At 34.5% G+C, this 24,317-nt stretch overlaps 2 protein-coding genes across 3 annotated transcripts; one reads left to right on the top strand and one right to left on the bottom strand.

Annotated features, from left to right (window-relative positions):
- The first annotated feature begins 899 nt into the window (after positions 1–899).
- Positions 900–9,231, top strand: LOC18043402 (myosin-11). 2 transcript variants are annotated; one of them, XM_024186417.1, is made up of 9 exons: positions 900–1,140; positions 1,904–2,101; positions 2,202–2,324; positions 2,711–2,748; positions 2,830–2,998; positions 3,807–7,754; positions 7,852–7,941; positions 8,068–8,204; positions 8,565–9,231. In XM_024186417.1, the coding sequence occupies exons 1-9, from the start codon at positions 1,057–1,059 to the stop codon at positions 8,773–8,775; spliced, it is 4,998 nt and encodes a 1,665-aa protein (XP_024042185.1). In that variant the 5' UTR covers positions 900–1,056; the 3' UTR covers positions 8,776–9,231. The 2 variants fall into 2 exon arrangements, with proteins under 2 accessions (XP_024042185.1, XP_006436553.2); XM_006436490.2 differs by having other exon boundaries at positions 1,070–1,140; positions 1,310–2,101.
- Positions 9,232–11,717: 2,486 nt separating this feature from the next.
- On the bottom strand, positions 11,718–17,617 carry LOC18043401. Its single transcript, XM_006436489.2, has 8 exons — positions 17,396–17,617; positions 15,762–17,199; positions 14,418–14,539; positions 13,516–14,121; positions 13,111–13,423; positions 12,441–12,606; positions 12,183–12,285; positions 11,718–12,062 (listed from the first exon to the last, which is right to left on the bottom strand). The coding sequence occupies exons 2-8, from the start codon at positions 16,920–16,922 to the stop codon at positions 11,945–11,947; spliced, it is 2,589 nt and encodes an 862-aa protein (XP_006436552.1). The 5' UTR covers positions 16,923–17,199; positions 17,396–17,617; the 3' UTR covers positions 11,718–11,944.
- Positions 17,618–24,317: the final 6,700 nt, after the last annotated feature.

Genomic DNA, 24,317 nt, shown 5'->3' with positions numbered 1-24,317 from the left:
GTAGATCTATGTTGGGGAAATTAGTAATATGTTAAGAGAAATTGGTATGAGAAGTTGTGCATACTCTTATTAATAATGAAATTCGTGGACAGCCAATGAGAGATTATCATAATAAAGCTTATAACTTGTTTTCAAATACAAGTGAGGTAAAGATGGAAGATTTCGTGAGACTATGCGAGCAAAAGGGTCAATTATTTGGGACGGACTGTTTTTGGCCTTTACTTTCAGTACATCAATGTGGATTGCCTCATAAAATTGCAGTAGAGCTTTTCCAGACTTTTGTAATTTGTGGGATAATTAGACAACACTTGCTTTGAACTCAAGAGTTGCCAAAAGTAAAGTTCGAGAAAAAGAGTCGATTATTTGGGAAATATTGTAAGAAGTTATGTAGGAATATCCAATATTGCTGAATAGAACACATATAAATTTTTTTTTTAATAAACTATTGAAAGTTGAAACTAAATCAGATTTAATATTAGTTAATTTAAAAATTTGTAGTAAAGTTCAATGATCTTGAATTAGAGCATAATCCAATCTTATTTCATTAGATTCGATGATTGATTTTTTATGGGAATAAAATCAAATAATACAACTCATTTCACCAAGACAAGAGAAAAAGCAATAAAATACAAATTTTTAAGCAAATTCACATGTTATAAACCTAATCCACTAATCCATCAAATACCGAACCACAAAAACCAAACTTTTTTTTTCTTTTCTTTGTAACGAAGAAATGTGTAGCGTTGAGATATATATTTTCAAGTTTCGCAGTAACCAGAAAAATATAAAATGTTAGGGGGCCTTCGTAAAATAAACCATAAAATAAGGACAAAAAAAAACTGAAATAAAAAGAAAATATTTTAAATTCGGACCCAATCCGATGGAAAACATATAAACAAAGAAACAGCTAACGCGCTCTCTTTCTCTCTCTCTCTCTCTCTCTCTCTCGCTTAAGCATGTGAAAACTGCTGCTCTGTTTTATTGATGAAGAAATTTCGTTTCAACGAAATTGTGAAGCAACAAATCAGAGCCTAAAAAAAAAAAAAAAAAGAAACAATGTTCAGCAGGTTACACAAAAACAAGTCTGATAAATTTGGAGAGAAATTCGATTTCAAATTCTCTCACTTCCAAGCTCTTCAGGTTCTTATCACTTTCTACATATTCACATAACTCTTTTTTTTTTTTTTTACACTTAAATGCGCATTAATTTACTTGTTTATTGCTTTTTCTTCTTCATCAGCGTCTCCATTACTCCTTGCTTTTTTTTAATATATATTTTTTTATTTTTTTATTTTTTGCATATTTTTAGTTTACCATAGCAGGTCAAAATGGCGTGGATTAGAGGTGTTTATACGTTCATTATTCTTGTTTATTCGTTGACTGCGGGTTGACTTAATGTCTGAGACAACAATGCTAATGGATTTCTTTTTTTTTTTTTTTTGGTAATAATTTGTATGAATGTTTATTAGTACGAGAACGTGTTATTTTTGTTTTATCAATATACTGGATTTATTTTTTAATAAGAGAGATTTTGTATCGGTCTAATAGGAGCATATCGATGTCATATTTGTGATTTGCTTTGAGAATTTGACCTCTGATCTTGTAGAGGAATGGCTTTCGAGCAAATGCTGTCGTTTACAAACTATTCAATATTTGTTATCTTTTATAAAATAATTTTTTATTTATTTTAGCCAAATATTATGAGTTAGATTCAAAAGTGCTTTTACACCAAAAGCACTTCTGCTAATTTGTAAGTGATTGGAACTACCATTGACTGATAACCGGTAAAAGTAATAAGACTGTTTGTTATAACTTCGTTTTAGATTTTTTTTTTTTTTCTGTCTATCGTTTGTTAGGTGATGGTCTTTTAGCGATTATGTGTTCAGTTATATGGGAATTGCAGGTACCGAAAGGATGGGACAAGCTTGTTGTGTCTGTTGTCTTGGTCGAGACAGGTAAAACCATAGCTAAGTCAAGTAAAGCACCAGTACGGAATGGAAACTGCCGATGGATTGAGACATTTTCAGAGTCAATTTGGATCCCGCAAGACAATGCTTTGAAAGAGATTGAAGAATGCCTCATTAAGCTTGTTGTCACTACGGTCTGATTCCTACCTCGATTATTTGCTAAGCATTTATTTGATTTTATTATTTTGAATCGGTTTAAATTAACTAATATAACAAATACGGCAATTGATGTAGGGATCATCTAGATCTGGCATTGTTGGAGAGGCTTTGGTTAACTTAGCAAGCTACATGAGTTCAAAAACTTCTGTTCCTCTTACATTACCTTTGAAAAAATGTAACAGTGGAACAACCTTACAAGTGAGACATCTTTAAGTAGTTTTGCTTCCCTATATATACGTATATATATTTGAAATGTTTTAATAAGGGATCCCTGACCATATTCAAGTTAGGAATAAGCTAAAAGATAAAAATCACAAATTTCAATATGTACAGGACAAAATACACTGCGTTGGAGTCGGTGGTTTTTTGCCTTTCAACTTATTCCAGACTTTAATATAGTCAGGATCCCTGATTGGAAACTCATTATATATATATGTATTTGATGGCAACATGCTCTTTCATTTCAGTTGAATACATGACGAGATATTGCAAATTATCTGTCAGCAAAAAATATACTTGGTTTGGTCATGAAGTTATTAACTGTAAACAATCTATGACACAAGTATTTTTCTCTTGGTTGACAGCTTAAAATTCAGTGCCTGACACCAAGAGCAAAAATCAGGTTTGCAGTTCAATGCAAAACTTCATAATTTTTTTATCATTCTGTTCTGTTGTTGTGAAAGAGTTGCTGCACCTTTTAAAGGGATGAGCAGTGGAAAGGCACAAATTCAGATATGGAGGATGTGAATGTTGACTACGATGAAGTGGAAAACAAATCAGATGCTTCAGATGGTACATTCAACCGAAGTATTGGATCTTCATCTAGCAACCAGTTGGACGGAACATATCATGCAGGAGAACCAAATAGCAGGGTATGTAACCTTGATCTCGTAATGCTCTTTTTTGGTATTTGAACAGTTTGCCTTACCACATACCTGTCACATGTCCATATGCATATTACAATAAAGAAACTCCTTTAATAAAGTATAAAAAAGGATTTGACGTAGAATTCCTCCAAATTTATTTTGATATCTTTTGCATCTAAAAATTATAACTTAATGATGGCTGCAAACTCATGCGGAGCTGGCACTGTGCTCATGATACAACTGATGGAAGACCAGTTTATCATCCTCACCCTCTGCAAAAATGTTAGATGGTCTCAAACCCATATCTTCTGTCTATCCTGAAGGTATACAAACCATATGAAGCGTTGGGCACTAGCACAGGATGCAAGTTGTAAGACGGAAGTCTTATTTTAGTCATTCAGAAAAATCCTTTTGGTTGCATACGAATCATTAAGCATTCTTCATGTCATGCTTGCTTAGCTTTGACAACTTTTCTGTCATCATTAATATATTAATTTTTTTTAACCAGCTAATTTAATACATTTTCTTGAAAACAACAGCGATTTGTACAACATAATGTTTCAATCTTTATATGACAATATCTTCAGAGGCATATCTTTGAATCAGATATGGTTTTCAATTCTCTCTATTACCTACAACATATTTCACAAAAAGGCTAATTTATTGCCTATATGCAACAGATTGTTGTTGACTACATGAGAAATGAATTAGAAACGTACTATGGATAACAAATAGTACACTGTCCAAGATTTGAGCCTTGCTCTGTCAATTTATAATATTTGCATTTGAACATATTCTCATCCTGTCCCTGCAGACCATGAGTTTCTCACCATCAGGCTCTCGTAATAGCTTTGACTCTGTGGAGGGCTCCTCTGGCAGGGAAACTCATTCTCCTCTAAGTTACTTGAGTGGGCTCACTAACAATTTTGCTGGACGACAAGATCCGATTGGTTCTCCAAGTAGTTCTCCTCATGGCTCTTATTCTTTTAATGATGCATCTAGGTCAAATCAGTCATCCTTTAATGCAAAGGCATCAAATCAAAGAGAAGACTTCAATCGAGTTCCTCGTGGTGTTTCCTCATCACCTTTACAGAATGCTGGTTCATCTAAAGACTTGCTAGAAGCTGCAGAAGTTAAAATTGAGGAGCTTCATGCTGAGGCCAGGATGTGGGAACAGAATGCTCGAAAGTTAATGACTAATTTGGAGAAAGTCCAGCAGCAGTCGCTGGACCAATTAGCACGTCAGGCAAGTCTTGAAATGGAGCTTTCAAAATCACATGCTCAATGTGATGGTTTGAAGCAGGAGATTGAATGGCTGAAGAAATTGGCTAAAGAGTCAGAGGTACAATCAACAGCAACTGAGAATTTGAAGTTTCAGGCCAGAGATACGGACAAAAAAATAAACGAGTTGGAAGATGAGATCAAGTTTCAGAAAGAATCAAATGCTAATTTGGCAATACAGCTAAACAAGACACAAGAATCAAACATCGAACTTATTTCCATACTTCAGGAACTGGAAGAGACTCTAGCAAAACAGAAAATGGAAATCGAAGATCTTTCTAAAATGAAGTCAGAATTTGAAGAAGTAGTTGGTGACAGTAAGCAGATAAATACAGCCAAGCAGATTTTAGTTAAGAAGAGACAGGACACTTCTTGTGATTCTGATCAGGAAGTTAGTATTGTTGAACATCCAATAAGAGATTTAAATGCAAAGATTGAACAACAGGATGACAGAAACCTAGAGCTTGAGCTACAAAAATTGCAGGAAGCCAAAAAGAATCTGGAGAGCACCGTTCAGTTTCTGGAAAAATCTCTGGTGGAAAAAAGCCATGAGATAGAGATGGAGAGGCATTTGAAGACGCAGACTTTAATGCACTATGAGGCAGAATGGAGGAGTAGAATAGCTGAAAAGGAGGAAAACATTGTCAATTTGGAAGCAAAGTTATCCGAAGTTCTCTGTGCTCAAGCATTGAAGGAAAAAAGCTTTGGAAATGAGGACGATCACGATCTAGTTAAAGAAGTTGATGTACTAAAACAGAAGGTGCTGGAACTTGAGAAGGACTGCAACGAACTTACCGAGGAAAACCTAGCACTTTTGTTCAAGCTTAAAGAATCAGGAAAGGATCTTCTGACAGGTGGTGCCTCTTCACATGAATGCCCGGACAACAAGTCTGTCTTTGAATCTGAATCTGAAGTGGTCCAGCTGAAATCTCAAATATGCAAGCTTGAAGAGGAGCTGCAGGAGAGGAATGCACTCATTGAAAGACTTTCTACTTATGAAAATAGCTCTGATGACCTGGAGAACCAGCTGCAAGCTTTCAAGGATAAGGTTTGTTATCTTGATGGTGAACTCTGCAAAAGTCGTTTCAGAGTACAGGAGCAGGAAGTTCAGATTGCTGCATTGCAACAACAGCTGGAACTTTTCCAAGGAAAGGAAGCTGAGAGTAAAGACCATCCTGCAGCTGTCTGTCCACTGTGTAAGATTTATGAGTCAGATGATTTTCTTGAAATGTCTCGACTGCTTTCTGAGTTATATGAACAGATCCAACTCTCTTTAGCCAATCTAAAGAAGCAACAACTTCTTCAACAACCAAGTGCTTTTGGATCTGACAAATCCATAGTTCCTACAAGTACAGATTTGACTACTCAAAAAGAACGAGTTGAGGCTATATTGAACAATTTTATGGAGCTGAAGAGGTTGTTTGAAGAGAAAATTAATTTGTCCGAAGATGAAATTCAATCCAAAAAAGAAATCACAGCTGTGGAGGCAAACTCAGATGTAGACCAGAATGGATTACAGGGTCCTGATTCAAATGAAATTGTTCTAAGCACTCACATTCACGGAGTCGACAGTCAGCGCATGGAATTTAAATCTGATGTTACAGAGACAGCTAAGGAACTGTTAGAAAAGATAGCTGAAATAGACAAGCTCAAGTCTGACAATTTGCGGAAGGAAGAAGAGGTCGAGGCTCTTAGACATTGTCAAAATGAGTTGGAAAATCAGATTTCTGACCTTCAAAAGGAAAAAAGTCAATTGGAGGAAAGTATTGAAATAATGCTTAGAGAAGGTACCGTTGCTTCTAAATGCCTGAATGATTTACAAAGTGAAATTATGGTGCTTCATAGGGATATGGATTCTCAGGTTTCAGTCAACAGGAATCTTGAAAGTAAATCTTTAGAGTTGGAAAGCAGCAAACATGAAATGGAAGTTCACTTGCATGAACTAGAAGAAGAAAATTTACAGTTATCAGAACGGATATGTGGGCTGGAAGCACAGCTACGATATTTAACTAATGAGAGGGAATCAAGTCGCTTGGAGTTAGAGAATTCAGCAACTCATGCTATGAGTCTCCAGGATGAGATAAGAAGACTGGAAGCTGAAATGGAGGCACAAAAGGTTGAAACGAAACAAAAGTTGCAAGACATGCAAAAGCGGTGGCTAGGAGTTCAAGAAGAGTGTGAATATTTGAAAGTAGCAAATCCAAAGCTACAAGCTACAGCTGAAGGTCTCATTGAAGAATGCAGTTTGCTCCAGAAATCAAATGCAGAGCTGAGAAAGCAAAAAGTGAATTTACATGAGCATTGTGCAGTCTTGGAAGCGCAACTTGGGGAATCAGAGAAAGGTTTTTCCAGTTTGTCAATGAAAGTTGAAGCTCTTGAAGAAAAATATTTATCAATGCTGGAAGAGATTTCTTCAAAGGAGAAAGCCCTTAATTTAGAACTAGATGCACTGCTACATGAAAACAGAAAACATAAAGATAAAAGTGTTACAGAAGAGAGTCTGTTAAATCAGATGTACATGGAGAAGACGGTGGAAGCCCAGAACCTTCAAAGAGAGGTCGCACACCTAACTGAACAGATATCTGCCACTTATGATGAAAAGGATGGAACACATTCAGAAGCTGTACTTGAAGTGTCTCATCTACGTGCAGATAAAGCTGTGCTTGAAGCTGCACTTCAAGAAGTCCAAGGGAAACTAAAATTATCAGAGAGCAACCTTGGTACCCTCCGGATGGAATCTCAGACAAAGATACAACAACTTAAGAGTGAGCTTGCTGCTGCAAGGCAAAACCAGGAAGTTCTAATGGCAGACCATGAAAAGCTATTGAATTTGCTGGAAGATGTCAAACCCAATGAAGAAAAATTTAGAGGCACCATTCGAGGGCTTGAGTTGAAACTCAAAGCTTCTGAATATGAGAGGCTACAGCTTACAGAAGAAATATCCAGCCTTAAAGTTCAATTGGAGAGAACAGCGCAGTTTCAGGATGAAGTTCTGAGTCTTAAGAAATCGCTCAATGAGGCCAAATTTGAAAATGAAAGACTGGAAGCGTCATTTCAGATATTATCTGGAGATTATGAAGAACTTAAAGCTGAGAGAATCTCATTTATGCAGAAAATCTCTACTAGTCAGCAGGTTGTGTCTGAATTGGACGACTGCAAACGTAAGAAAGTTTCCCTTCAGGAAAAGGTTTTGCGGCTGGAGGGGGATTTAGCTGCAATAGAGGCATTGGGTTCGCAGGAAGCTGCACTGAAGAATGAGCTTGCCCAGATAAGGAGGGAAAATAGCCAATTCCAGAGGAGGATAAAATGTCTTGAGAAGGAGAAGGAAGACTGCCTGAGCAGAGCTCAAGCTATTGAAGAGGAGTTGAAGCAGAACAAAGAAGTAAAATGGAATGGGTGTGAGTCTGCTGCTACCCTTCCTCATCCTGATTCCAATGTTACCACCACTTCCATCCATGACAAATCACATCCCCCAATGATGGTTAGTATCAGCAGTTTTCACGTCTATATCAGTTGATGTCATCATAATCAACACAAACTTGTTTATGAATTTATAACTTTAGCTTCTGAAATAACAGGAGCAAGAGCAAAACAATCTGCATCTCAATGAGAAGCCGTCTATGGGAACCAGTCAAGAAACGTCATGCACACATCAAAACCAAAGACAGGTTAGTTTCACTTCAATACTTAAATATTTAGTTTCATACTTTCATTTTGGGTCTATTCTGTCTTTATACAGTTATCTCTCATGGTTCCATCTGTGTATAAATACCTTCCCCTTCTCTTTGTTTTAGGTTGATGATGAAAAACATTGTAATCTTGGAAGATCTCAAGATGTGGAAACGGATCTTTTGTCAAAGGTCCAATCCCTTGAGAATGAACTAGCTGATGCGTTGGAGGCAAATGACATGTATAAATCACAGCTTAAGAGGTGGGTATTTGTGACTTATACCAGGCTTTAACATTCCAATTACTGGTGCCCTCTTAAACCTTATCCCTGAACTCTTAGTTGCAAAATACCCGTACTTTTTTTTCTCGTATACTTTATGTGCTCACAATGGGTGGAATATTGCGGCACTCAAAACTCACAGAAACAGTGGTTCCTTCTTGTTATGAGTGTGAATATGTTCTCAAACCCATTGGTCTTTGTGCTTTGCTTGTCTGTCACAACTTTCTCCAGAAATCAAGCATGCAGTATTCAAATGTTGAAGGCAGAAAACAATGAACCTGCATTCTACTCAATATACACACCAAACACTAACTACTTTTGCAAATTTCTGCTTGTGTCCAGCTTACTGTCCAAGGAATTAACCAGTCCTTTAGATACTCCAATGGAGAACGATGGATATGATCGGAAAGTATCATCACTTGAAGCAGAGTTGAAAGATTTACAAGAATGTTACCTTCAAATGAGCCTGAAGTGCGCTGAGGTAGAAGCTCAAAGAGAGCAACTTGTGATGAAACTCAAGTCTGTCAATAGTGGACGGAAATGGTTTTCTTGAATCCAATGGTACACGGAAACTTGTAATGAGCTATTTTTTTGGGTTCTCTCACTCATTCTTTTCACTAAATTGTAGTCATCCTCAATAAAGAAAAAGAAAATCATGTATATTTTTCGGGGAGGGGCATGGTGCGGAACAATCAGCCTCTTCTAAATTTTCTACAGTGGATCAAGTCAGAAGTACAAAGTTTTGCAACAGCGTAGATTCGGTATAGAAATAATCTTCCTGTAACACTCAATGATGTAACACTAAACTGCTAAATAGTTAACTTGTATCATGGAAGAGGATCTGTAAAATTAACTAATTAGTAATTACGATTCATTGACTGACTCTGTAGGTGTTACAAGTCGTATTGACATGAAATACGTCTTGAGTATCATGAAACTTGCCAAATGGATGGTTTTTGACTTTGTTCGCGCCTTAATTGTTGGTCATGGTTGGGATTTTGGTCGTCGATTTCAATTTCTATTCTAAGAGTTTTTACATTAATGATGAATACAACTCATTTTCCAGGAATGCAAATGCTTTCAATACTTGCTTAAGGTTGAGATTTGAGAAGGCAAAGGGATACAAATATTAATTCAACTACGGCGTCAGGTTTCTCAGCACCCCTGTTTAGAATTTATGCTAATTTCATTTCCAGTGAGAGGGAGACAGTACAAGTTAAATGAAAGTATTTCAAGAGATTTTATTTTAAATGATGTGTTCTCCATCTATTAGATAATGAAATGAATAAATATATAGTTTTACAAGTTTATATATTTTATCATTGAATATCATTTGAGATATGTGGAATTATTGAGTACGAGGTGAAGTTTATTTGAATTCATTAAAATACTCAACAAACTCAATTTCTCACAACACCCATCAATGAAATTTTTAGTTTTACTTCAAACACCCATTTTAATCCAAAAAAGATTCCTCTCATACTCTTATGTCTATTTTCTTCATAAAAAATAGTGAAAATATCAAAGATCTCTATCATAAAGGGTATATTTTCCAGGACAATTTAAGACCCACAAATTCATCAAGTGATTTATACAAAATTATTACTTTTGGAATTAATATATCAATATAAATTTATTCATTATAAAAATTTCGTATGAGAGGAAGCTTCTTGATTATGATTTGGCATTATGAAAAGAGATTTTGAGAGTTTATGCAAAAATGAATTCAATTCTACTCTGCAATCAAATTGCCAGTTACAATTTGATAATTTTCTCGTGCATTTCTTTTTCTTCCTTTTCGCACAAATCTATGAAGGATTTTTTTTTTAATTTAGGTTGCATTATCAAACTTGGAAATAGAATTATTATTTTTTGAACACAAATTGAGATTTCATTCTCCATACATTTTAGATAACATCTACTTTTTGAATTGAATTGGAAATCATGAGGAGTGAGAATCTCGAGATTAAGGGTGTAGAGCGAGAGTAAGTTAAAACAACTTACAACAGAATAAGAGTGTGAAGTAAAAATTAAAATTTTATTTATGTGCTTATTTTATCTTGGATTAGAAGTGAATTGTTTCAAATTACAGTTTTATCCTTATTGAAAAATTATAATTTTTAATTATGAAGTGAACAAAAAAATACTTTTTTAAAATATACTATGTATGTTATTATTAATTTAAATCATATAAGTTAATAATTATTATTCATATTCTTAATTATGTAAATCATAAAATTTTTTATTAACTTTAATTTTAATTATGTACATTAAAAATTATTGATAAGAGTAACACAAATGAAATGTTATTATTAATAATATAGTACAGAATTAATATTTTCTTAGAATAAACTATTTATTATTATTAATTAGTAATATTTTCAAATAAATACAATACCACTATATTTTCAAATAAATATATTAAATTAATATTATTAAATCTACGTGAATATAATATTATTATTTTTAAGTAACTTTAACTTAAGATCAATGTAAACTACTATTTTTAAATTTTAATATTATTTTATTTTAATAAATATAATTATATTATATTTAATATTTTATTTTAATAAACATAATTGTATTATATTTGAAGGAAAGGATATAAAAAGAAGAGGTGGGGGCTCACTCCAAGAGAAAAGTGAAACCCACTTAATAGGATTCTTACTCACCCTTAAATAAAGATGCAAATACTGAAATAGGAACACTAACTAGTTAGTAAACGCACCCTCAGTCACAAGAGATGTGACTAAATGAAAACTTAATTATCCAGTAGTTTGACAGAGGGCACTATAAAATGGATGAAGAAGAGAATAAAAAATGTACGGACAAATGGGTGCATTGTCTTGGGTTCAGGTACCTCCATCTTTTCAAGTACGGGGTTTGATACTGATTTCTCATAATCCCTGGCAAACAAAATTCATGCTAATTTCTAGCATCTGTGCTTTGTGGTACTCCCTTGACTTGAGAATCATCTCTCTCGGTTGGTGAATCATTGCAAGGTTATGCCTCGATTCTCTATTTTTTTGGAAATGAATTAACATACAAACATTATAAGAAATATAAATCGAAGCTCATTTCTGTCACTGATCTTACTCGTTAAGTGAATTCATTGGTAAGATACTAGCCTTGTCAAGCTAATGCACAAAAGTTTACAGAAAACTGCACATCAAAACAGTACCAAAAACTCCACAATATCCACATTTTGAAGCTGCTTCGCCGAGTTTGAGCCCTATATAGAAAAACTCTAAAGGGCGCGGCGATTCATTACTCCCAAAATGGCCTTTGTTTGCTGAACAGGTCATGTCGATAGATCATAATTACATCACACTACCAAAATTTCACTTCACGACCAAATTTTTTGGACTTCTCATGCAAATTGCACCACCCCGCGCCCCCCCCCCCCCCCCCCCCCCCCCCCCAACAACTCGAGCAGCAATTCATAAGTTATGGAAAGCAATTAAAAGAATCTTTGAACTTTTATTTACGCATGAATGACGAATCAAAGGTGCCATTTGTTATTCCAATTATACACTGTGTTATGTTTCACATATAATCAGAAAAACAAGGGCAAAAACTGAACAATAATGAACACTCTACACAAAAGGGCCCATGGAGCTTCTCATTCATGTACAGGAACTGTCATGGGCTCCCTTCACCTTACCACTCATTCTATTATATTTTTTATTGTTCCTTTCTTATTTTTCGTTCTTCACCTGTCTTTACAGTATTGAGTATGCTCGGATTACCTCAACAATTGGTGCTCGACACAATGGGCACTTGCCTCCACCACGAACCAACTCATTTGCACATTTTGAGCAGGTGCACATGTGCCCACATCTGCAGAGAGTTATTCAATTTTTGTTCCCAGAAAAGGGGAAAAGGAGAATAACAATAACAGATCAGAACGTACAAGCAGTATGATAAAAGAAAAATCATCACAAATACAAGCAGGCATACCTGTACAACAGAGAATCAATATGGCTATCACAACAAACACAGCAAGTCCCTTTCCTCACATGAGCCCATTTAGATCCATCTTCTGATGTCATTGCAACCATTCCTGTAACAAGAAAGTAAATGAATGTGAATCAAAAAATGCAGACAGCCATAAAGCTCAATGAAAATGTAAATCCAAGTTTAAGGAATCATCAACTGGTTCAGTTATGAAACTATCCTCTGCAAGGTAGAGACGATATAGAGCAGAGTTACACCAACCTTGTTCGCCAGCTGACCGGTTCAGAGCAGCAGACACTTCCTGTCTAACGGAGCGCTGCAACTCCAGCTGCATATCCATGCAGGCTTCCAGCATCCTCTGCATGTGGCTCATACCTTGATGAAGCCTTGCCATGTCTGCTCTCAGATCATTAATCATCTCCCATTCCTGCACATTTCCACTTCCAAAATTCAGTTTCCAGGTTAAAATGCAGAAATTAGCAGAAGCATGCCAGAAATGGGTACCAGCACCCAAAAATTGAGGACAATTTTAGAAACAAACATAATTACCAAAAAAAAGACTCATGAAAAAGAATTGGAATATCTCAGCCATCATCCTGTTCATTTTTGTCATTAACTGACTGCCTATAGCAATATGAGTACACAAGGATAGATGGGTTTCTCTCAGCAGCAGTCATCCACAGAAAAATGTCATGAAATCCTAATTTCATCCAATTGCTCCAATTTTATTCAGTGATAAGTTTTGGGGAAAGTTTTGTAAATCCTAATCCAAACTAAATTATTTGGTTTAATAGAAAGTCCTACTGGTTCCTCTATATTTTACAATGTTATTCAGAATGTCAGGACAGACATTAAAATATGAGAATTGGGGTGGAGGAAGAATTGACAGCTCCAATAAAGAGGCTCCAGATCTGTAGAAGAAAAGACTCACAATTTCTGATCGGTGCATGCTGTGACGAGACCAGCTAGTATGATGTAAATCTTGGTGCCAAAGTGGTTGTGGAGGAGGTACTGGTGGAGATGGTAGCACCAGAGAAGGTCTGTTGTCGGCGTCATGCTGATCCTCATTCTGCTCATCCCTCTGCTGCTCCTGATCCCTCTCTGGTGAAGTGGGAGTTGGAGTTGGCAAATTTCTATGCAGATCCCAGTCAATGGGAGCACGACCTTGCCTTTCCACATATGACTGTATTAACTGATCTAGACTTTCGCGGAAACCACTACGAAGAAGATTAGAAACACTTCTCCTACAAGATGGGAAAAGAAAATGTTATATAAATTGTGAAAACAAGTTTTTTGTGACATGAAAAAATGGGCAAGCTGTAAAAGCTCAACTTACCTACTCAGAAGTTCTCTGAGTTCCATGCTGTACACATTATCGTCATCAGGCGGATGAAATCTACTGAATCTTCTAACAGGAAAGGCACGACGAGTTCTTGCAGGACCGGAAGGCCCTTCTGACCACCTTTGAACAGCTTCTCTAGACCCATCATCACGCCAAACACCCTGGGCTTCTTGTGGATGATGTTGTTCTCTGTCCACATTGCCAGGAGTTTCCTGTGGCCAGTCATTAACTGGACTTTCTTCCCAGTTTGTATCCATCTCGGCTTCATCACCATTTCTTGACTCATCAAACTGACTGTACTGCTGCTGCCAATTTCCTCTATTATCTTCACTAATTTCTTCTTCCCAATTCCCTCCTTGATTAGCAATCCCAACAGCTGTATTGCTTCCCAAGCCACTGGCTTGATCAGGTAACCGATGGATGTCACTTTCCTCACTTCTAGGTTGCAAAATCTCATTGGTTTCATTCTGAGCATCCTGTGAAAGACTTGTTTGAATCCGCTCATTTCTAGATTCAGAAATATTATTGTTAGACGTGCTATCAGAACTGCTGCTTGCTTGACCACGGACAATATTTTCCAATCTGGAGCGGAAACCTTCCCTGTGTAAGAAATGGAACTTATTATAATAAAAGTGTAACAAAGCCGTCAGTGTGTTTGCAGCACTATATGTATGTTCATCTTTATAAAATCAACAATATGTCAGAAAACAACTAAGCTCAACTATGGTTGTTGGCTTAATATCCCACAGTAGAATCACCCTAAATAAAGAATCACCTATTATCTGGGCTGAAAGGCACCATACAAAATGTTATTCCGATGAAAAGGAGAAAAAAAAACATCGTGAAAAGAGAAATTAAGAACATCCTTCAGGCTTGCTAGCAAGACATGTGCATACCTTAAACCAGATACAGTGTGCCGTTGTCTTAATTGAAGCAGTTCACCAGCCGCCATTGAAGGTGGCCTCTCCTCTTCAACTGGTCTTTCATTATTTCGCAAGAATCTACCTCTGAGTAAAGACTGGGAAAATGTAAGAAGTATTAGCGGTTAAGTAACTAATACATGAAAACATATTATCTTAAAAGTATACAAGGTAGCTCTAAAATGTCTTGAATAAAGAAGTTTTAACCACAAATTCATGATATGCTAGGGTCATTGATCAGAACTGGTTTGAATATTAATTAAATTGTAAGATCCAACATGCAGAAGCAGTAAATACTGCCTGAATTCACTAAAATTCAGTTTTGGCTCAAATATGGAAAGTTGTAGCCAACAGGGATATATAGAAGTGACTGTATACATATTTAGGGTCCAACAAAGCTTAACAGAATTAATACCTCTATCATTTATATTCATAGCACCTAAAGAAAGAAAGAAAATTTAGTGCAATTCAGGACCATAACAAATAAGTGAATTTATCCATAATGCAAAGTTGATATCTTCTTAAGCCAGCATAGGCCATAAGCAAGCTCAATATGATATGTTCAGAACTACTTATTGAACTACCATTTCAATAAACATAATCTGCTACTATCTGTGGGCCTTTCAAATGGTACTAGGACAGACTTGAGATGATCAAGTTTCTCAAGGAATAATACAAGTCAAACTACTATCCACCCAGAATGTTCAACTGAACAAAATATTTTCGTCAAAGAAGGAAACTCAAAAAACCTAGCAGTTGTGGAGGAAACTCACAAGTATTTTGCTAACAGATGTAACAAACTCTTTATGGAACAAAATTATATAGAAACTCCAGTCATAAATGAACCATTAAGACTGGCTTATGATAGCCCAATTTTCCACAGAAGGCGGCATTGTTCATTTTAAAGTGGGAGAATTCAGTATCACACTATCATGTATAAATTGAAGGAAAAAATATTGTGAATACTGCTTACTGTGATTCAGCAACTAGACCAACTACTGTGACAACAACAAATCCAGAGAAGTAAAATAAAAAAGCATGAAGGCTGTATTAAATCTAAAGCTAAAAATCAAACTCAATTTTAGATAAATTATAGCATGCACTTTACATTAGTAAATAACCATATTATACACCATATACTTAATCCAGAAAACATATCTAAACCACTTTCAAGTTCAAACTCCAATTTGAAGTACTATGCCAATTCCCAAGAGCTGACTGATGGAAACACTGAAAATATATAACACTTACGCATGAAATAAAATGGTACACCAAGATACTTATAAAATGAACAAAAAAAATTCATGAGAATCAACCAACCTGAATGCGGTTGCGATGAGCAAAATCAGAGACAGCCCGATGCTCCAACAAACCCTGAAGTTCCCTTTGCCTTTCCCTCTCGATCCTCACAAGCAAGTCAAGTATAGCTTGCCTTCCACGCAGCCTACGCATGTCCCGATGAACATGTTCTGGTTGCCCTTCATCATGGTCAGCAACTGACCCTTCACGAACTTGTTCTCCATGTGCACCAAGTCCACCTGCCTGATCTTCTCTCCGCCCTGCACGGGCTCCACGCTGCTGACTTGTCATCTGCACCCACTCCCTGACAATTCTAACCCTTTCGCGCTCAGTTTCACCAAGCCATTCAGCTCTTGGACTACCATTCCTTTGGGTGGCATTAGAAGAATGGTCACTAAGACCACTCTCCATCCATCCCCGAACAATCTGTCTCACCCTCTCCCTCTCAACATCGCCGAGATCAGGAGACTGCTCCCTACTAGACCCGTTATTATCCCCATGTTCATTTTGCGACTCCATCTGATCATGTGACCAGGTCCCATACTCATTCTCACTTTCACTTGCATCCTCCAAACTACCCTGATTTTCACTCCCTCGACTCTCTGACATATTGGTAGTCGAGACATTAGTATTAGACTCAACACTCCTCCGCTGCCTCAACCTTTCCCTCACCCTCTCACGTGCCCTGTTCAACACATGCTCATCCTCCAGCTCCCTCCACATTTGTAAAATCGCAGAGGCTTGAGTACTCGGCCTCTCCACAGCACCCTGCCGCCTGGAAGTGGGGGATTGTGACTCCCTCAAAAATGAGGAGTCAAGCATTGAAACGGTGTGCAAACCTGCAAGTGCCATCAACTCGGACTCGCGATTCCTCCTCTCAATCGTGGTTATCATCTCCTGTGCCTGTCTTGCAGCCCACCGGCTTAAAATGCGTGAGTGTCGCCTTCGGGCAGCAGAAGACTCTGCCAAGTCATCGCCCTCAAGGTCCGACCTTCTTCTCCTCCTAACCAACTGATCCCCTTCATCATCGTCGTCCTCGGGGTTGCGAGTAGAGCTACAGGATGCGAATGACATACAATCATCCAAGTGTCCACGCATCAATTCCTCCAAGCCACATTCAAAATCCACACAAGCATCATCTGCAGACTCGGGTTTTTGTTGCAATTGTTGAAAATCAGTCATTCTCACCTACTTTCCACTCTCCAACACCACAACACTCAAAACCAACCACCTAAATAATCCCTCTTTCAATCGGCAACAACGCACATTCTAATCCCTAAAGCCTATATAACACAGGGATCATGTTTACAAGCCCCTAATCAATCCTAATTACACACGAACAGAATAAAAAGGGAAAAAGAAAAACCTAATTTAACTCTCAAACTCATTCAAAAAGTCCAAAAAAAAAGATAAAATTCCCTACTAATATTCCCGCGCAAAAAGTTCCCATAATTCCAACCTGATAATAAAATTACAAACACGAAATTAAAAAAAAAAAATCTACAAAATGCTTGAAAAAATTTCTAAATTGGATGAAAGTTAAATAAGAGAAGTATGAATGCCAAAACAAAAAAAGAAGAAAGATTGAATTTTGGTCAAAGGGAAAAAGAGAAATGCGAATGAGATTTTAAAAAAAAGGGGAAAAAAAAACGTACCGCTGAAGCCGCTGTCTTGGTGGTGGTGTTTGTTTCTCGTCTAAGTGAGAGAGAAAACGAAAGAAAATGAAAGAAAAAAGAAATCCAAAACCCTAACCACGAACGAAATGTGTTTAAAATAAACGAAACGGAAAACTTTGATTCAACAAAACAAAACGAGCGAGAGAAAGAGAGGGAGGGAGATCAATCAAAAGCAAATTTTGTCAGAATTTATAAATTATATTTCCGAGAGTTTGTGTGTGTGTGTATATATATATATAAATTATTATAGATTTTTTTTATTAATTAATTATTATTATTATTTTTTTAATTTTGGTTTTTGTTATTGTGGAAGGAAGGAAAGGCCGCGGATCTGAAGGGAGAGAGAGAGAGAGAAGCACCGATCCACGATGCATTGACACGTCAGCACTTGGCTTTTCATTTTCATGTTTACTGTTGGATCAATCATTTTGCGCCACGTCATTAATTTTTTTAAAAATTATCTTTTTAAACTTGAATTTATGTGATAATGAGGTACTTGTTACGTTTTTCACGCTAAAATAATTTCCCTAAAATCCATATTATGTAATATGGGAAATTCTCAAGACTTATGTAAGACAATATTTTTCTAGTATTATACCATTTAGTAGAATATGTTTATCGAGACTCATCGTAACTCAAGTTGAAGTAAAGTTTGAAAATCTAAGAATAATAAGTTAATAAAATCGCACAGCCAAAATGAGACTAATCCCTTTAATAATCTCAATAACAAGGCGAGAAGTGTCCTTTAAATATTTAGAAATATTAAAAAGATAAGGTAGCCCAAAGAATTTAAAAAAAAAAAGATTAGTTAATCATTAACAATTGGATTTAAATAGACAAATAATCTAACGGTGATATGTTGCTGTGATGATTTTGGCTCTCTGTTCAAAGAAAAAAAATTTAATAAGACAAATATTTGGTCGAAGTTTTTCTTTCATTATGTAATAGAATTTCATGTCAAATGATTTTAATTAAATATATTTCTTAATATTTCACTTCCAAACAGCTGCGGCATAGCATATGTATACCCTCCTAATCTGCCATATTTTCTTTTCTTTTCTTATTTTATTAATTATTTAATAATACTACATTTCTACCTTTATGAAATTCCAATCTATGAGCTAATATTAAAATATCGAAAAAAATTTGATAATATTATTTTTTAAAATCCTGAGTTCGAATTTTGAAAAAGGTAAGAACTTAAAAATTAATTTTGAGCTTTGTCAAAAAAAAAAAGTTACGAGGGGAGAAAATAATTGGATTAAAGCATTTGATTTACTGATAAGGTCAACTTAAATATTAAAGGATAATTAAAAAGTAATTAAAAATAAGCAAACAAAGAAAATCATTCCTCTAACTAATGGGATATATTAAGTTAAGATGTCTTCAATTAGTTGAGAACATTTCAACCAATTTCAATGGGGTTCAATTTCAATATATTCAAGTGACAATTATTACCAAGAAAATACTTACTAATCTACTATTTACCAAATAAAAAATAAAAGATTTTGGCAATTTGTCACTGTCATTATTACTATTAGAGAAAATACTTTTACAAGTAACTATAAACATGACATATATAAATTTCATCTACGAATGGGAATATATTTACATTAATCTCATTTTCAATTTTTTCCATAATTTTTATCTCATTTTTCATGATGGAACTATAAATATGTCTCATTGAATGAATAAAATAAATTAAGTATTAAAAAAAAAACAACAACGAAAATACATAAAGTATTGTGTTGGCAAATTTATTATTGGTGTAACACACATTAATCATTTGTATAAGTTCACTTAAGAAAATATTGTTAAGTGTACATTTACACTTGATGTTCAACGTTTATGGGATAAATTATAAGCATAAAATAAGACTGGAAAATAAATAATTTCAAATAATGATTAGAGTCACAAAATTTGGTTAAAAGTAGAGATGGCGTGTCATTATGATTGATCCATTGTGTATAAAAAAAAAAATTCACTAAATATCTAGGGATTATGACTTTGCCTTTGCAATGTCAAACTAAGATCAAAGAAAATAAAATTAAAAAATGTAGTTCAGCCTCAACAAGCTATATTTTGGTATTGACAATAAGCAAAGAAGGAATGTAAAGACTAAAGATATTAGATATGAATCATATTCAAATTAAGAAGCTCTGATATCATCAGTAATAGTATATTGAGTGAATAACAATGAGATTATATAGTAAAATATTTATACATATTTATCATTACATTGTGTTTATTGTTGTGCTCGTGTCGATATGTGTCGTGTTGAATAAGAACTCGTTAGAAATACACTTTTAAGAATTACACTTTGTTATTTAACATATCAAATCTGAATTTTATAACGTGAAGAACGCTTACAGTTAAGAATTGTTGCTTATTTGAAACTTGTAATCCAAATAAAATCCTAGAAATAGAAAACTACTTAATAGCCAGAAAGTACTTAAGTTGACAGCAGTAGAAGGGAATGAAATGAGAATCACTTTTGGAGAGTAACAACTGTTAAAGCAGAGGAGAGGAAAAAAGAAAAAGAAAAAGAGTAGAGAAGCACTTTGTTTATGTGAAGGAATTAGCTAGAGATTAAGGATTTCGAATTGCCACGAGGGAAATCAGGCCCTTGTCTTACTCCTTGAAAATCTGAATCTGTTCATGCATGTTAATGTTAGCTAGGTTGCCATTTTCATTGATGTTGATGTTTACTAAATATTTTTAATTTTGTGGATTTTATGGGGTGTTACTATAAGAATCGAATTACAATTCTCCATTGAGAATGTAAGCGCGATAAAAGTATGAATTTTATTGATTGAAACACCCCGTATCGACTGAGAATTACATCTTATGGACTAGGATGCTTGAGGTGAGTGCTTATTAATATGACTTAGCTCTAGTTATAAATGTCTATATGGTATTAGAGCCACACTAATTATCTATAAGAGGCCTCAATGGCTAGTTAAAAAGACGAGTAATGATAGACATTTCGAAATTTTAATTCTAAATTCCATCCCAAATGATACGTTATTCACATATTGGTTCGTAATTCTATACGAGATTCAAGTAAATTAATTGTATTATCCTTAACAATCAATTAATGAATGCTACATCATTTGAGATAACTTTATGGAATTAAACAAATTGAGATATGTAACACTGCTCTAAAAAGTTCAACGGCCTGTAACGTATTTATACCCAACAATTATACAAAATATATTAAAAATATCGAGTTTTTTATGCTACAAAATAGTGATTTTTATGGTGCTTAATCGGGATTTAGAATGTGCAAATGTCCATACATAATTATTCGTTATAAAACTACCCTATATACATTTTTAAAATTTGTGAATTCTAGAGGAAGGTGGTGGCTTGGGGCACATTCACCAAACAGTACCAGCGAATAAGATTCCTTTTCGCCGATTACCAATATTTTTGTTGAACTTACAGAAAGCAAAAGTTTATCTACTGTTGACTTGGCACAAGCGAAAATGAGGCATGGATTTTAAAAAATGACTTTCAGATAAGAAATTTGGTGTAGCTAGAGATATTTTTATGACATCAACATATAAATTATTGATTGATTGGAGTCATTAGACATTGAATTTTACCATCATGAAGATGAATATTATAAGATTTCTAAAGAGTTGTTATGATATAAAATGAAGCAGGTGGTCCCAAGAATGTCCACATGATTGGGCAAATTAGAATTTCGGGATCATTTCAGTGTCCCAAAAATTTTGGACTTCCTAACATACACAAGCATAAGTAATTCGTTTTCCAATTTCTCATTTTATAAGATGACAATTAATAGTAAATTAGTAATATAGACACCGAAGATTATTATTACTATTATTATTATTGGAGTCCTTTTGAATGGCTTCTATGGTTCACACTCTTTAGTTTTTGTCTATTTTTAATGTGTCACTAATTTTCTTCTAAAAGAATTCAATTGAATTTAAAAAAAAAAAAACATTTGAGTAGCCGCTCATTTGGATAAATGACTTAAAATAAACTTTGGGATAATATATATATATATATATAGCCTTACTCTTATAATATAACATGACATTAAACTATCATTAAAACTCCTCTACTGATTAGAAAACAAGATTCATTCAGGACTTGCTTTCTTTTGAAGCAAGAAAGTTATAAAATTGTTAAACACTGTTAATTCCGATTTAAAGTTGAGCTCACAAGCTATCTTTCTTTTGTTTAAGTTTAGAAGTTATTTTTATTAGAATTCAATTGAAAGGTACTTGAGATCACGAGCATGCCAATAATAATCTTGAAGTGAGAACAAAATTATTTGGCTGATGGACCCATTGATGGAAAGGTTTGAACTTGCCTTGCTGCTTATGGCTTATTAGAATCATGACCACTACTTTTATGGTTAGAAAATTTTGGTCACCTTTTTTCCCATTTGCATGCTTCAAGACATAAATATATAAGGTAAAATATCAATTACTAAGTTGCGAAGTATAGAATTGAGAAATTTGACTGTCAATGTCAATTTAATGGGTATAAAAAATCATGCAGGATCCATGAATTAACATTTTCAAATTTGACAGTGAAACTACATGTACAAATTAACGTCAAGGAGGGCAACCTATTATTATCATTATTATTATTATTATTTCCAAGTTAAAAAAAAATTGAAAGTTCTAGCTAATTTTCTTTTTTTTTTACATATATACCCACATACACACAAACATATACATACATATATGTATTTGCCTGCTCATAGTATATTTGGTGGGATACTCTGCTCACATGTCTTTATTCGTAAATAATATTTACATGAGAATTTATTTAGGATGTTTCCAAATATCGGTTTACTTGACTGATTAGTAGTTTTTTTTTCTTTTTTAAAATAAATTTTCACATCATTCATAAAAAAGAAAAAAAAAAAAAAGATGTACTCCAAATCTTAAGCTAGATTACATATGATGTAGGGCAGAAGACCTTTTCATTTGTTTTTTCCTTCTTGTTTCTCAATAACTTTTTTGAGGCAGAGACACCATGCAATTACTGAGAGTAAGCGCGAGCTTGTCTACTTCCAAATTGGAAGCAGGCATCGGCCATGCACACAGAGCCTCACGTAAAGTGAAAAAAGAGGGGAATGTCGTCCATTGGAGCCCACAAATGAGCTTGCACTTTCGCATGGCGACACACCGCTTTGCTTCCTCTCCGTTGCATTTTACATATGCTTGTTACCTTTTTTAAATCACTTTTTCCCTACAGAGAATGTTGAAGCGTTTTAGCTTCATTCACTTGACTCTTTGCATTTTAAAGTTTTATATATTGGAATTTAGGATAAGGCTAAAAAATATACAATTGAAACTTCATCGCCTCACTTATAGAAATGGTATTGTCACGTTATTATATAGATAAGGATGGACAAATGATGAAGATTCGTTGCCTTCGGGTTTCTGCATATGCCGGTCTGTCCCCTCTTATTTAATAATGCGCAAAGTGGGAAAATTTTTTATGTTTCATTCTTAAGCTCAATTTCATGTTGTTGGTTAATTTTTTTTTAAATTCTAATAAAAAAATTTAATATTAATGTACGTGTCAGTTAATTCAGTTGGTACTAATATCGATTAAATCGATATAAGAGATATGTGGTTTAAACTTCACACACATAGGTAAAAAGGAGATTTAATTCCAAAATTAATAACTTATAACAGCAAAGCATAAGTTTCATAGATTGAACTTAAATCATCAAAACTTATATTTAAAAACATTATTTCACAAGTTGTGTTTGTTTCAAGTTCACTCATTTATGCCCTTTTTTTCACTCATAGTTTGAGAATAAGAACCCAAACCCGTTCTTTAATTTAACCAAAAAGAAAGCTAGTCGTTAGCTTTAAAAAAATAAAAATAAATACAGCTCAACAACACTCAATGTGATGAACCCTAAAACGATATGTGTGCATGTGGAATTAGGTAAGGATAAGAAAACGAAGCCGCAAACAAAGGTGCAATAATTTATAAGCTTCCATTACTACAAAGACAAAGGCACAGGGATACCCAAAACTGTGTAGTTTTGTTAGGTTAAATGTCATTAAAAAATTTTCTATCCCCATGCAATTTGTCTCCTCTCTTCTCTTCATGTCTCCCGAATAATTCTCTAGGGTTCCAGCAAAACTCCATGCCCAAGAAGCCAGAAAATCATGAGTCCCATCAGCCAATATTGGAGTTTTTGCATGTGGAGTTTTTCGATTTCTTCGCATAAATTGGTCAGAAATTATGGGCTCTTTGGGAAGCAAAATGACATTTGCTTTAACAAGATTAGAATCCTAAGTTCTTGATAGAGTTTTATATATATATTCTTTAAGAGTGTTAAAAATGAGAGAATAGCGTTAAAAAGGTTTTTGGGTTTTGCTAATGTCTAGTTCCTATCAGAGGAATATTGTGTCAATTATTCAATCAGTGAAAGGAAAATAATATTTTTGAAACATGATTTTATGTTTCTAATGATTTTGGAGAAATTTGAGGAATAATAATAATAAGATCAAAATAAATGTGTTATCCACCACTAAAATTGAATGAAAGGAAATAGAGAAATTAAGGATGAAAAAAAAAAAGATGTGAATGTTATACATATATATGTTGAAATGACACCCACTTTTTGGCCGTTTGGAGACCTCTAATTGTCTCATTCTATTTTGTATTGTCATTTTCTTATTAAAAATTGAAAGCTTTCATAGATTTTTCTTGGATACTCATGGCCTACATTATTGAGCTTATCACTAGCACTATCATTAGTATCATTCTAGTGGAAATCTCATGAAAAGCTTTTGCACTTTTTTTTTTCTTTTTGATCAGTTATTTCTTTTTCTTTTTTATTTTATTTCTTTACAATTAAAACAGTAAAATTATTACAGATTAAAAAAATTTT

The sequence above is a fragment of the Citrus clementina genome, unplaced genomic scaffold (assembly GCF_000493195.1).
Source record: "Citrus clementina cultivar Clemenules unplaced genomic scaffold, Citrus_clementina_v1.0 scaffold_4, whole genome shotgun sequence".
Classification (NCBI taxonomy): Eukaryota; Viridiplantae; Streptophyta; class Magnoliopsida; order Sapindales; family Rutaceae; genus Citrus; species Citrus x clementina.
The sequence above is the reverse complement of the archived record's forward strand: the minus strand, read 5'-3'. Positions and strand labels throughout refer to the sequence as shown.

What these genes read in the sequence shown, in the direction of transcription:
- LOC18043402 (XM_024186417.1), top strand. Translation starts at nt 1,057, where the DNA reads ATGTTCAGCAGGTTACACAAAAACAAGTCTGATAAATTTGGAGAGAAA. An exon ending in CTCACTTCCAAGCTCTTCAG is followed by an intron (nt 1,141 to 1,903) that starts GTTCTTATCACT and finishes TGGGAATTGCAG; the next exon opens with GTACCGAAAGGATGGGACAA. An exon ending in ACAGTGGAACAACCTTACAA is followed by an intron (nt 2,325 to 2,710) that starts GTGAGACATCTT and finishes CTTGGTTGACAG; the next exon opens with CTTAAAATTCAGTGCCTGAC.
- LOC18043401 (XM_006436489.2), bottom strand. Translation starts at nt 16,922, where the DNA reads ATGACTGATTTTCAACAATTGCAACAAAAACCCGAGTCTGCAGATGAT. An exon ending in CCGGTCAGCTGGCGAACAAG is followed by an intron (nt 12,286 to 12,440) that starts GTTGGTGTAACT and finishes TTCTTGTTACAG; the next exon opens with GAATGGTTGCAATGACATCA. An exon ending in ATTGATTCTCTGTTGTACAG is followed by an intron (nt 12,063 to 12,182) that starts GTATGCCTGCTT and finishes AACTCTCTGCAG; the next exon opens with ATGTGGGCACATGTGCACCT.